Source organism: Orussus abietinus, unplaced genomic scaffold (genome assembly GCF_000612105.2).
Source record: "Orussus abietinus isolate OABI.00-Male unplaced genomic scaffold, Oabi_2.0 scaffold137, whole genome shotgun sequence".
Classification (NCBI taxonomy): domain Eukaryota; kingdom Metazoa; phylum Arthropoda; class Insecta; order Hymenoptera; family Orussidae; genus Orussus; species Orussus abietinus.
In genome coordinates this window covers 30,295-44,028 of record NW_019394423.1, presented here as the reverse complement: position 1 = coordinate 44,028, position 13,734 = coordinate 30,295, and the positions used below count along the sequence as shown (strand labels likewise).

The 13,734-nt window shown below is 40.0% G+C and overlaps 1 protein-coding gene across 1 annotated transcript in view; it reads left to right on the top strand.

Moving 5' to 3' along the window:
• Positions 1-10,259, top strand: part of LOC105694662 (serine/threonine-protein kinase BRSK2) — an 87,353-nt gene extending 77,094 nt beyond the window's left edge. Inside the window, exons 9-14 of the mRNA XM_012415533.1 lie at positions 1,891-2,042; positions 2,162-2,314; positions 3,192-3,366; positions 6,282-6,511; positions 7,163-7,171; positions 10,032-10,259. Coding sequence (XP_012270956.1) covers positions 1,891-2,042; positions 2,162-2,314; positions 3,192-3,366; positions 6,282-6,511; positions 7,163-7,171; positions 10,032-10,259 — 947 coding nt within the window. The remainder of the gene's footprint in view (positions 1-1,890; positions 2,043-2,161; positions 2,315-3,191; positions 3,367-6,281; positions 6,512-7,162; positions 7,172-10,031) is intronic.
• Positions 10,260-13,734: the final 3,475 nt, after the last annotated feature.

Genomic DNA, 13,734 nt, shown 5'->3' with positions numbered 1-13,734 from the left:
CCAGGAAGATTCCTAAAACCGTCATCGAAAACGAGCCGGATGCAGATCGGACTTAGAGCTTTCGAAAATTCATCGGCCGTCCGCGCTTTATCTTTCAGGCTGCTAAAAAATGTACACCACCTCCGGTGACAAAGGCTAACGACAGAAAGCTCGGGCTTCTCCGTTTGAAAGATCCACCGAGCTGGGTGTACGCTGCGATGTACACCTTGTTCACTTTGTCGAACCACGTGAACAAAAGTCCCTTGCCGCTCCCTTTTTCTCGTCGTGTCGACGAAGAGTTCCTCGTGTAGGCGTACAGGAAAAGACCCCCTCGAAAGCTGGAAGCTCCTCTACACATGAGATCAATTTCAAGATCACTTCTAGGCCCCACTTAAGGCAGTTCCGGCTTTTCCGTTTCGCAGCGCTTACAGTCTCTTTTCTCTTTCTGGTGTACGTTTGTTGGAGCTAGCTACCTGAGGTATTCAGCAGCGAATCAAACTTATCTCATTTTTGCGTGCTTAAGGCGAAGTGAAACCCCCTTCAAATCAGTCGATTCGAATACAACACTTTTTTTTAAGGGTATTAGACCAACTGTCCGAAACTTTGACACATCACTCCTGACCATCTAAGAATTGTCCTGACACATTCAAAATTTGGATTTTTGGAGAAAATTTGTTAACTTAGCCCAGACTAAAACCAAAATGGCGTCGAGCCCTCCATATTTCGATCAATATACAATTATCGAAGGCTCTGATATGAGAAACGAAAGGGTCAGAACAATTTTACGACAACTTAGAACACTCTGGTAATCGATAAACTCGCATTTGAACGGGATAAAGACAAAAAAAGTGTTGTATGCGCTTCTGTGCTAAAACGATGGGAATACGAGATCTCGGAGTGAAAATTTAATTCACCTGGAAATCACAGATGGCGCAGGATGTCCCTCTGTAATCAATTAGGGCCCCAGAAAGCATGAATTCAGAGGATTTCTGGACTTGTACTTCGATTTCTTGATATTTATTGTACGAAAACGACAGGTGGAGTATATCATTTGGTACAATATCCAATATAATTCGGCACAGCTATCAATATAAAAACGAACGTCGGCAACGTAGGCATTTAGAAAAATCTTCTTTATCAACGTCGATCAAGTTTTTCGACGTGTGTCATTTCAACTTAAGCTTTTAAGCTTTACTGAAGAAAGAGATCCTCAAAAAAGAGGCCTTAGTCCTGCCCTTGTAAGGCTACGAAAGTTTCTACCAAGCATTTCTGAGGTGTACTGAAGTAGATCGAGGCTGCAATATCCAGACAAGAACTGCCGTGAAAAAGATAAGGTTGATTTTATTCAAAATAGATCACAAAACGAATGTTGCCGACAGTTACGGACTCTTTTAAGTATAGCTACGATGCCATGTTATAAGAGGTAATAAACATTTAAATCTAAAAATATAACTCGATACTGCAACAGCTAAACCAGCACTGCTCTAAAGAAAAATAAGTTTAAATTAATGTGAAATTTAATTCCAAATGAGGGTTTTCAATAGGTGTTGATATTTTAAACAATATTGTTACTTTATGAGTGATAATAAGTGTCTCAAAGGGTTATAAATGGAAATCGACGTTACATAGTTCGGACAAGCCCAGCTTTGAAAAGAAATAGGACTAAATTTACGTGAAGTTAAACACAAAACGAGTGTTTTCGACATTTATTGATTTTTTAAACAATTGTGATTTTACCCTTTATACCTTTCCTTAACCATGGGTTTATATTCTCACTTACCTGTGTTATATAAATCTGAGTGCAAGGCATTTGACAATATTAACGCTTCATTGCTATAAACGAAAATGTATTCACGTTGTTGTTTTAAAGGCCAATTAGCTAGCTTACTTTATTACTTTATTCTTATCCAGTGGTTGCAGTGGGGGTAACGCCACCCGGTTCACCCCACACCGGAGCAGGATCCGGAGCTCATCACTGGAGATCGAGACTGACCACAATCAAGAATTCATTCCTGGGCAGCCCGAGATTTCATCGGCGCAAATTGCTCACCAGCACCGAAGAGGTAATGTCTGGAAAGTGCGGAAGCGAAGCAGAGTAGAGTAGGAGGTGCTTTAAGATTGAATCCAGGGTCCTCGCGCTTCCTTGGAAGATTAAACCGACGATCTATGTTCGGGGTTTAAGGTGCACCTCACACCGGACTCGTCGCCCGAGCTCACAAAGAAGTCCTGGTTCGGTAGCCTCATGACTACGGAGAAGGACGAGACTTTTACGGTTCTGGTGAAAGGCAAACCTTTGGCCAGCGTCAAGGCAGATTTAATTCACGCCTTTTTGTCGGTAAGTGGCAATTACTTCACCATTTTTTTTCATTTTTTTTTCATCTTTTTCATTTTTTCTTAGGGATAGACAAATATTTAATTAGCAGCGCAGACAGATTATAAAATACTAGGAAGTAAATTATCTGTTCCAAATTTAATGCCTTCAAGAGTTTCGGTAATGCATCGATGACGCATTAAAAACATTTAAATCTCCCTCATACTGAGAAATCTCTAATCTTTTCTACATATATGCTTTCCGTTTGTAGAAAGAGTCCTTACAGCCAATTTGATCGAAAGCGTTTTATTAATTAGGTGTACTTGAAATTCTATTACATGAGTAGGGTAGATCTGTAACCAAACGAGGTACAAATTAGATATAACTTTACCGAAAAGCTTTTAAGTAAAGTATTTCGGCTGCTTTAAAAGAAAAAGCATTTTCAGCTCTGCCGTTTTTGGTACGCAATCTATTTTTATTCATTCGGTATTGTAAATGCATATCGCTTCGGGGAAAAAATATGGAAATACGAGGGAGAATTTTTGGTCATTCATTGACGTGGAAATGATGCCCATTGCGCTTTGTAAAGTTACTATTCCATGTGTTAAACATCGAATACCATTTCCGTATTTTACTGCACATACCCAATCGATTTTGCGGTGAAAGAACATTCGTTACGCATGAATAATTTCAAAAGAACTGCCGCTTTCGGATGAAAATATTTCTCTTAACCCTTTGGGTGCTAAGTACTTTCGGCGTATGGGCGAATTTCGTCAGGGCGTGCTAGCGATATTCGACCAAACGTCGGACGCACATATGCGTCGACAGCACTCAAAGGGTTAATACTTTTAATTTCTTTTCCACGCGGTACTCGTTAATGACACGTGCATCTCAATTGTAGATTGCTGAACTTTCGCACAGTGTAAGCTCTCCGATGTCCTTCAGGGTGGAATATAAAAGAGGAAGCACGACACCGGCCGTGTTTCAGAGACAAGTCCGGTTTCAGGTTGATATCAGTGCCATTTCGAAACAACCTAACGAGCCTCTGTTCGCTATCACCTTCACGCATTTAAGTGGTAAGTCTTCCTCCGAAAAATATTTCAATAAATCTATCAGGCTTGATAGAAAATCTCGAAAAATGTACATCGAGAGAATGATGTTTACATCACTGTGGAAGGACATGTACAGCATTTAGCAAGGATACTTCCCAGCCTTTTTTAGACTTATTTTAATTTCGGAAACGTTATGAGTACTTGACGGAAGGCTCAATCGATGACAAGCTAAGTAAGGACACAAAGCTTCGATGAAGTCTACTGCTTTAGTCGGGCAACTCGGTTGGTTTGGTGTTTGGCATTTGGCAGCCATCCAAGCGCAACTAGATCGATGTTACCTTGGCACGTTCATAACTACAGCATATACGTTGCACCTATACTCCCAGCACGAAAACCCCTATTCTACCTTACTTCGCACCCACGAACCAATTGACCGACTCTTTCAACGTCCTTCCCTGAATGGTCACCTAAAAAGAGAAGGAAGGACCCGAAAGCGACAAATCCCCTGCTAATGTGCTCCATTACACACGTATACCCCGTTTCGGACGATAGCAAATCACAAATAATACTCGGAGAAAAGTAGAAATGAAGCAACCTTTTGAAAATGTAGGTTAATAGAACGAGAGGTATAGGAACTAATAATTGCTCATTCTGTTATTCTTAACGTATCTGCATAAATTGTCCCTTTTCTCCTTTAATTCGTCACAGCCCTTTGCTTAGTAGTTAGTATTGTTGAACAAATTCATTTGAAAGGATGCTGGAAAAGGGGAGATATCAATCAGCTAAGAATATCGATTACTGTTTGAAAAAATATACGTCATTATTTTTAATAAGTGCTCTACCCACATTAAAAGAATATATAGTTCATTTCTCGAGAACCCAATTATTTTTAGGAAAGTCCTGAAAGGTGAACCTACGACTAGGGAAAAATATCCTTTTCTACAGAATTAGTTTGAGAAAAAGTTAAAGTGAATCCAATTCTTTACGAAGTGAGCTGCATAAGTTCCTCTTCGAGAGACATGTTTTCTGAACAATAACTAATGCGATATGGTCTGCGGAATTTTGTGGTAGTTTAAAAAAGGTGAGCGAATTAGTATCAAGTGTTCCACACAACAGTCGCTCCAAAGAAAAGAGCTTGTATCGGATTATAGATCCAACTGATTACTAAAATAAACAGCAAAACAATGCAACATGTATTAAAACCAGTTTAAAGGAGACTTAAAGAATGTTATTATAACCAATGGCTCGCCTGCAAAGTGTAATTAAGATAAAATGAATACGGATAAAGTGAATACAGAAATTTCGACTAGTAGCATTAAAAGTTACAAAAAATTCTATTATATATGAGCGCATTTTTTGTACTAACTTAACATTTTTAACATTGCGCTGTAACCTCCGGGTAATGTGTTGATGCAACCAAAAAATTATTTAAAAAATTCGCTCAATCTGCGGTCTACATTTTCCCTAGAAAACGGGACTATGCCAGGTGTATAAGCTTAAATCCGCTGTTTGCTCATATATTGCGTTAGTCAGCATATTAAGTTATTACGGCCACGCCACACTTTTGTTTTGTACGAGTTTGACATCTGTCAACAATAATCAGTGCACATCATCAGCAATTTCATACAACAACATACATTTTTCCTTTGGTAATCGTGTCTAGTTTTTTGCCAGAAAAAGAGCATATGCGGGAAGCTCTGCTTTTCTGCTTCAATTTGAAAAAATCAGCTGTCAAATCGCATCGAATGCTTGTAGAGGCCTATGGCGACAGTGCTTTATCGGAAACAACGTGCAGAGATTGGTTTCGTTGGTTCAAAGACGGCAATTTTGACCCGACCGACAAGAAACGTGAAAATCGGCCCAGGAAGATTGAGGACCATCAATTGCAGATTCTATTGGACGAGGACGATACAAAAAATCGCAAAAAATGCTTGCCGAGCAATTGGGTGTTATTCAACCAGCCATATCCATGCGCCTACGTGCCATGGGGAAGGTTCAAAAGATCGGAAAATGTGTGCTGCAAGAATTGCCCGATAGGCAGATGGAGCGACGCCAAAACACATGCGAAATCTTGCTCGCCAGACAAAAAAGAAAGTCGTTCCTGCATCGGATTGTGACTGGCGAAGAAAAATGGATATTTTTCGAGAATCCTAAACGCATGAAATCGTGGGTTGATCCCGGCCAACTATCAAAATCGTCCGCAGGAACAAATCGCTTCGGACGGAAGACGATGCTGTGCGTTTGGTGGGATTAGCAGGATATCGTCTACTACGAGCTGTTGAAACCTAGTGAAACTGTCAATGCCCACAGCTCCCACCAACAACTGATCAAATTGCCCCGTGCTCTGCGTGAAAAAAGGCCGGATTATCAGCAAAGACATGACAAGCTGATTTTCCTCCACGACAACGCCCCATCGCACATGTCAAAAATGGTCCGAAACTACTTGGAGGCACTCAACTGGGAGGTGCTATCCCATGCCGCTTATTCATCATACCTGGCCCTTTCCGTCTACCACCTGTTTTCGTCGATGGGCCACGCGCTCGCTGAACACTTCGATTCTTACGAAGATGTCCGACAATGGCTTGATGAGTGGTTTGCCTCGAAAGAGAAGGGATTTTTTTGGCGTGGTATCCACAAATTGCCCGAGATATGGGACAAATGTGTAGCTAGCGAGGGCCAGTACTTTGAATAAATTATTTTTTCGCTTTCTATGAAAAAAGCATATATTTTTCTCACTAAAAAACAGCGGATTTAAGCTTATACACCTGGTATCTAGTTATATTTATGTACACTTTAAAGTATAGATCCTCTGATTCCTCGAAAAAAATCTTTTGAGAGCGACACGACTTAATTTTTATTCAAATTCAGGCCGATTTTCTTAGTTTACCGATAACCCTTCGTTAAATGATGTACAAATAATTTGTAATTCATTTCAACAGGTAATATTCGGAGATTCAGGAGAGTTTGCGAGCACATTCAGTCGCAAGTCTGCTCCAGAAGCGTTGGCATCAGCCTGGGTTGTCAAAGTAGAGCGGCACCACCAAGTCCGAGAGCATCGCGAAAGTTCACAACGGAAATGAGCGAAAGCTCCAGTTGTGGGAGCGATACCAGCGAGAGATTGTCCCTCAGTCCTCACCCCGCTACCAGACAGGTAGTGTGCTTCAACAAGGTAGCACATCACCTCATCATCATCGATAACATTCCAAAACTCGTTTGAATCATTGCCTACGCATATGCTAATCGTAAACGCTCAACATTTCGATTATGAAGCCTCGCATTCATATTTCGATCGATCAGGACCCGAATCTAATTTTAATTTAATCTCCACGAACTGTTCACTAATAAATTAATCGTACGCTCTCATTCAAGGGGAATCTATTGATCAAATCTTACTGTCGCATTTCGTAGTACAATGAGTAAAACTGAAATATTAAATACTCGTTTAATTCAAAGAGAATGTATCTATCAAATCTTGGAGTCACTTATCGGAATGTAGGTAGTAAAATTGAAATCCTAATTACCTTGCTGAAAATGTCGTGCAAAAACAAATAGAGCCTGTATACGCTCCGAATGTTTCTGTACGTTTTTTTTTTCTGCAATTCCGAATAGAAACAGATGGAAGTAATTATTCAAATAACAGATTATCCGTTTCTGTACGTGTCTGAATGCCTGCAAAAAGTAAGAAGTGATAACGTCATAAAATAACGTGAACACGTAGTCACATACGTACACGCATGTTCAATGAAGATACAGAAACAAACACTTATGTTCATACTCAAATAGACCTCAATGTCCATTTCTGTCATCTGAACGTACAGAGATGCCCAGCGTTGGAATTTTTCTCACAATATACATGATATCAGGAATATAAAACAAAAAGTTAAGGTGGCTTCAGAAACTCAAAAAGATTTCTTAAGATTTGTCAGGACGGATTTTCGATAAAAAAGAAATTCAGTTTTTAGGAAGAAAGCCAATAGATATCATTTTTTCATTGCTTTTTTTTGCACTTTAATTGTTGATCTCTTTTTTAAGCGAAAATTTTAATTAAAAATCCGTGCCATCGGTTCTTAAATAATCTTTTCTAATTTATGAAACCATCGTCACATTTTTTAGACTTATCGTTCTCCTGGAATCATGTACAGCGCAGAAACAAAAAAAACAGAAACTTCTAGCCCACACAAGTCAGCCAATTTTGTAACATTTTGAAGGTTTTTTAATTTTAAAATCTCCGTAGAACATGAAATAAAATAGTCCTGAAAGAAAATATTTCCTATACATTTTCATTCTGTTTTAAACTCATTTTGCTTAAGGGGTTCCACCACGATAGAAGTTTGAACAAATCAGATTTTCTTTCTTACGTTTATTTCATAGTTTTTAGTTGTAAAAATAATATCCCATTAGTTTGAATAGAAAATCCTGATTGTTTCATGAGTTTAAATTAAAGATAAATTTCCATTATTCTCGTATTATATAAAGCAAATCAGAAAAAAACCGTTTAAACGCGTTTCACTCAAAACAACATTTTTAATGCCGATGGCGTTGATAGTGTTTACAATGTTCATCCAATTTACTTCAAACTTTCACATGACCTTTCTTTTTACATTATCCTTAGATCGTCTTAACGATACGTAGGGGTTTTGCGAAATATTTAAAACTATGAGTGCTTCAGACATTTGTATATGAAATTTTTTGACAACAATCTAGATTTCCCTTTCAATCACGTCTCATTTTTATACAAATCAATAATTAAAAAATATCATATATACCATACTGACCTAGGAAATGTTATATGGAAATGAGAAATTTTTTAATTTCTGTTTCACTGCATAAAGTATACCCACAATCGACCCCACCGCAACGATTAGGGTTGCCTAGAAACTCATTACATTAAAACTACCCCATAGCCAAAATTTCGTTTTAAAAAGAAGAAAAAAATATGTACATATTCTGTTATACTAGTACAGCAAAATCCCATTGCTAGAAATTCCATGTCGTTCCTGTTTTCTATAAAATTTCAAGAAGTTGCACCGATTTTCAGACAGTCATCGTGCTGTAACCCCCGTAAATGGCATTTCACAGTCATCTAACCCTTTTAAGGTAAAGTGAAACCCCCTTCAAATTAGTCGATTCGAATACAACACTTATTTTTAAGGATATTAAACCAAACTGTCCGAAACTTTGACACATGACTCGTGATCAACTAAGAATTGTCCTGACACGTTCAAAATTTGGATTTTTGGAAAAACTTTTTTTACTTAGCCCAGACCAGAACCAAAATGGCGTCGAGCTTTCATATTTTGATCAATATACGATTATCGAAGGCTCTGATATGAGAAACGAAAGGGACAGGACAATTTTACGACAATTTAGAACACTCTGGTAATCGATAAACTCGCATTTGAACGCGATAAAGGCAAAAAATGTGTTGTATGCGCTTCTATGCTAAAACGATGGGAATACGAGGTCTCGAAGGGAAAATTTAATTGACCTGGAAATCACAGATGGCGCAGGGTGTCCCTCTGCAGTCAATTAGGGCCCCAGAAAGCATGAATACCTACGTTGCCGACGTTCGTTTTTATATTGACAGCTTTGTCGAATTATATTGGGTATTGTACCAAATGGCATACTCTACCTGTCGTTTTCGTACAATAATTATAAAAAAATCAAAGTAAAACGCCAGAAATCCTGGGGATTCATGCTTTCTGGGGCCCTAATTGACTGCAGAGGGACTCCCTGCGCCATCTGTGATTTCCAGATCAATTAAATTTTCATTCCGATACCTTGTATTCCCATCGTTTTAGCACAGAAGCGCATACAACGCTTTTTTGCCTTTATCCCGTTGAAATGCGAGTGTATCGATTACCAGAGGGTTCTAAATTGTCGTACAATTCTCCTGACGCTTTCGTTTCTCATATTAGAGCTTTCAATAATTGTATATCGATTGAAACATGAGAGCTCAACGCCGTTTTGGTTCTTGTCTGGATTGACAAGGAAGATATCCCAGGTCGATCTCTCCGATTTGATTTCTTTTATAATATGCTATTGTAGACTAAAAACTAAGCGACACGTATTTTTTTTATCTGCCATTAAACACTTTAAGGGGATGGAACCACCATTCAAAGTAAGGTCTGTCAGGGATAGCTCACCCCTTAATTTTTTTTTTAATTGAGAAAATTATTATTTTTTATTTCTTGTTATGAGAAAGCTTTTCCAGGTGGATTGGAAAAAAAATATTATGTTCTTGTAGGTGAAACTGCCAAATCGCCCCTTGACAGGCCTTACTTTGAATGGTGGTTGCACCCCCTTAAAGTAATCATATAAAATTAATGGCAGATAAAAAAAATACGTGTCGCTTAGGTTTTAGTCTACTATAACATATTATAAAAGAAATGAAATCGGAGAGATCGACCTGGGATACCTTCCTTGTAAGTTAAAAATTTTCTTCGAAAATCCATATTTTGAAAGTGTTAGGATAATTCCTAGATGCTCACGAGTCACGTGTCACAGTTTCAGACAGTTCGATCCAATACCCTTGAAAAGAAGTGTCTTATTCGAATCGACTGATTTGAGGGGGGTTTCACTTTACCATAAGAGAATAAAATCCCGAATGGCGAAGCTGATCGGTTCATCCCAGATCATCAAGAGTCATTTGAAACGCGTAAATTCTCCAGGGATTACTGGACTTTCAGATCGACTCGGACATTGAGTCGGACACGTCCGTGTTCGACGTGAAGTCACCGACTCGCGAGAACGGCCGAAGGAGTTCAACCTCGACGACGAACAACAACAACACCGTTCCCGGCGACGTAACACCAACCCCTGGGAGTCCGCCTAAAGCAGTGCGCAGCAACTCCGAAAGCCAGAACACCTCCGAGAAGAAGTGCGTGACAACGATGAGCGGCAACAACATAGCGTGATACTATCAGAACTTCCGCTTCGACTTCCGGACGAGCCTGAGGAATCTGTGGGACAGCACTCAGAGACTTTGGTGAGGTTCTTTATCGGCGGAAAAGTCTCGAGACTCGGTCCCGGGACCCGAGAAGAGAGACATCGGTAGTAATCGCTTTTGCTCCTCTTTCCTTTCCGAGGCGCTAATCGACACGAGGGGAACGCTAAATAGGGCGATGGGGTTCAATGGTTTCGTGACAAGTAATTATGTCGTTCGGGGACGATAAAGACTTTACTGCCAAGTAGGTAGATGAATTTAATGTCGTTGTTGTGCTTCTGAAAAGAGTAGATTAAAGAAATCTATGCGCGCGGTTGGGGTACGATATGTCACCGTGCAGTGTAAAAAAGCGAGTTGAAGAAGTACAGAAGGGCGACGATCGAGCAGTTAGGTAGGATGTCGCCGAAAGGGGTGATTACATTTAATACATGTGGCGGAGCGACATGTAGATATTGCGAGGAGATTTATTTCAATCGGATGAATTTCCAGTTTAATGCCGTTGGGACACTCGCTGTGTCAAAATGAACATAAACTTCGTGTTTTACTGGGTCGACGGGGTTTATATATTCGAGTCGGTAGATTCACCGAATACTCACTCACATATCTTCACCCCCCTGTTAATATTTTAAACTTACCGATTACTCTTGTATCGTACTCGAGGAAGTGGTCAAAGGACGGAGAGCACAGGTCCTTAACAATTAACTCAGTTTATCTACACATGGAAAATATTGGATTAATTACGTTATTCCGGAGGTCGGATAAACGAAGTTAGTAAACCAAGTTAATTGAAATAGTTAACATACCGGAAAGATATTACGTTTCGGAACGTCAACGCAAGAACGTATTTAACTTTCCGAAAAAATATTTCACTCTAAGCCGTTGAAAGCACACTTCGCCGTTTTCCGTAAAACGAGATCGTCCGATTTTATCTGGCCACTTCTCCCTTATCGACATCATTTTACCGGGGAAGTTCTTAATTTCTACATAATACCTTCCGCTTCCCTGTAAAAAAATCATCGCACGTATTCCTGCACCACACCCTATATCACGTGGGAAGATTTCCGTGCAAATTTCGGAGTGTCTCCAAATAGGAGTTATACAAAGCGTTAAGGTGAAGTGAAACCCCCTTCAAATCAGTCGATTCGAATACAACACTTTTTTTTAAGGGTATTAGACCGAACTGTCCGAAACTTTGACACGTCACTCCCGATCATCTAAGAATTGTCCTGACACATTCAAAATTTGGATTTTTGGAAAAAATTTGTTAACTTAGCCCAGACCAGAACCAAAATGGCGTCGAGCTCTCATATTTCGATCAATATACAATTATCGAAGGCTCTGATATGAAAAACGAAAGGGTCAGGACAATTTTACAACAATTTAGAACATTCTGGTAATCGATAAACTCGCATTTGAACGAAATAAAGGTAAAAAAAGTGTTGTATGGGCTTCTATGCCAAAACGATGGGAATACGAGGTCTTGGCGTGAAAATTTAATTGACCTGGAAATCACAGATGGCGCAGGGGGTCCCTCTGCAGTCAATTAGAACCCCAAAAAGCATGAATTTAGAGGATTTCTGGACATTTACTTCGATTTTTTTATATTTATTGTACGAAAACAACAGGTGGAGTATGCCATTTGGTACAATATCCAATATAATTCGATACAGCTGTCAATATAAAAACCAACGTCGGCAACGTAGGCATTTAGAAAAATCTTCTTTACCGACGTCGATCAAGTTCCTCGACGTGTTTCACCTCACCTTAACTAACGTTCTCGTTTACTCGCTTTCTTGCAATGCACGGCTTCGCTGAAAAGTGGAAACGAACGGAAAGAGAAACACGCAAAGCACGTAAAAACACCTACCGGTCGAACTCGGACGCGGAACAGCAAACCGCGTGCTTCGGAAACGGTGAGGAGTCGCGAAAAAGGCGATCAAGGACTCCGAGCGAGTCGCTAGATCTGAAAACGTGCGAACAATAAGGACCGTACACTGAAAAAACCGTGTAAACCAGAATATCTTAACCCTTCAACCGGCGTCGTCGGCTTAACGGAAAAGAAGAACGCTCGTCGTGGGTCGACGAGGCCGAGCAGATTTTTAGGCCGACGAGAGATTTATTTTTTTCACCGAACAACTCTAAATAAAACGAAGACTAGAGCGCAGGGTGCACGAGGGTCACGTATGGCACATACGGCTTCTCATCCGCTTCGTAAGAACTTGCGAGGAACTAGCGATTAGTATTTCTAGTAGCGTGTAAACCTAAGATATATTTTCTCAACCGACATATCTTACGTCTAATTGGCAAAGCTTGATAGCGAAATAACAGTGTGTGTGTTTAAACGTCACTATCGATATTAGGACTGGGAGAAACGTAGCGGGGGTGGTAATAGTTCGCGGGGGGGTAATCGTTGCGCGCAGATTCGAGGGGTACGGCAAATTCGAGGAACGATAAGCGACGAAGCGACGTTGACACCACCTTAGACTAAATGTACTTGTCAACCTGTCGCCGGGGTCGTGGAGGGGCATTCGGAGACTCGCTAAAGTCTGCTCGCGAATCAAAAGTACTTGTGAATATTTAAAAGCAGAAAAGAGAAAAAGAAAAAAAGACAGTTAACTCCGTAGATGACACGGTAGAGCGGGTAGACGACGTCTCGTTCCTATGAAGCAAAGATATAACGTCGTCATCCAGTTCGGAAGGGGGTTGAGAGGGGAAGGGAAGGTACATACCATTTGACTCCAAGACCGACACGCCTAGGAAGGCTGCTGGACGTCCGATCGATCGTCGAGCGACCCCGTCGCGTTTAAGAGGGCTCATACCTATTGCCGGCGGTGAAACGACCCCCGTTTTTCAAATAGGAAACGCGACATTTAATTATAGTTTAAGCGCGGTATTAATCATACTTTTAAGTACATCTTGATTCAATTCTTTTATCGTTTTATATCAAAAATGTGTTTTACGATACCCTAGCATGCTCCGTTGCGGCTGTGCTCGCGATATGTGCAAGTAGAAATTTGTCAGTACACGTTTTACCCATTTTCACCCCCTGAAGGATTGGGCGAGATCCTGAAATTGATTTTTTGATACTTGTCCGTGTACGTTTTTTTTAGTCAATCATACTTTTAAGTACATCTTGATTCAATTCTTTTATCGTTTCATATCAAAAATGTGTTTTACGATACCCTAGCATGCTCCGTTGCGGCTGTGCTCGCGATATGTGCAAGTAGAAATTTGTCAGTACACGTTTTACCCATTTTCACCCCCTGAAGGATTGGGCGAGATCCTGAAATTGATTTTTTGATACTTGTCCGTGTATGTTTTTCTATCAGTAAAAACCAAGTCGATATCTCAGCGGGCTTAAGAGATATTACGAAATTTGTAAAAACACATTTTACGCCTTTTCACCCTCTTAAGGGTTGAATTTCGAAAAATCCCTTCTTAGTGAG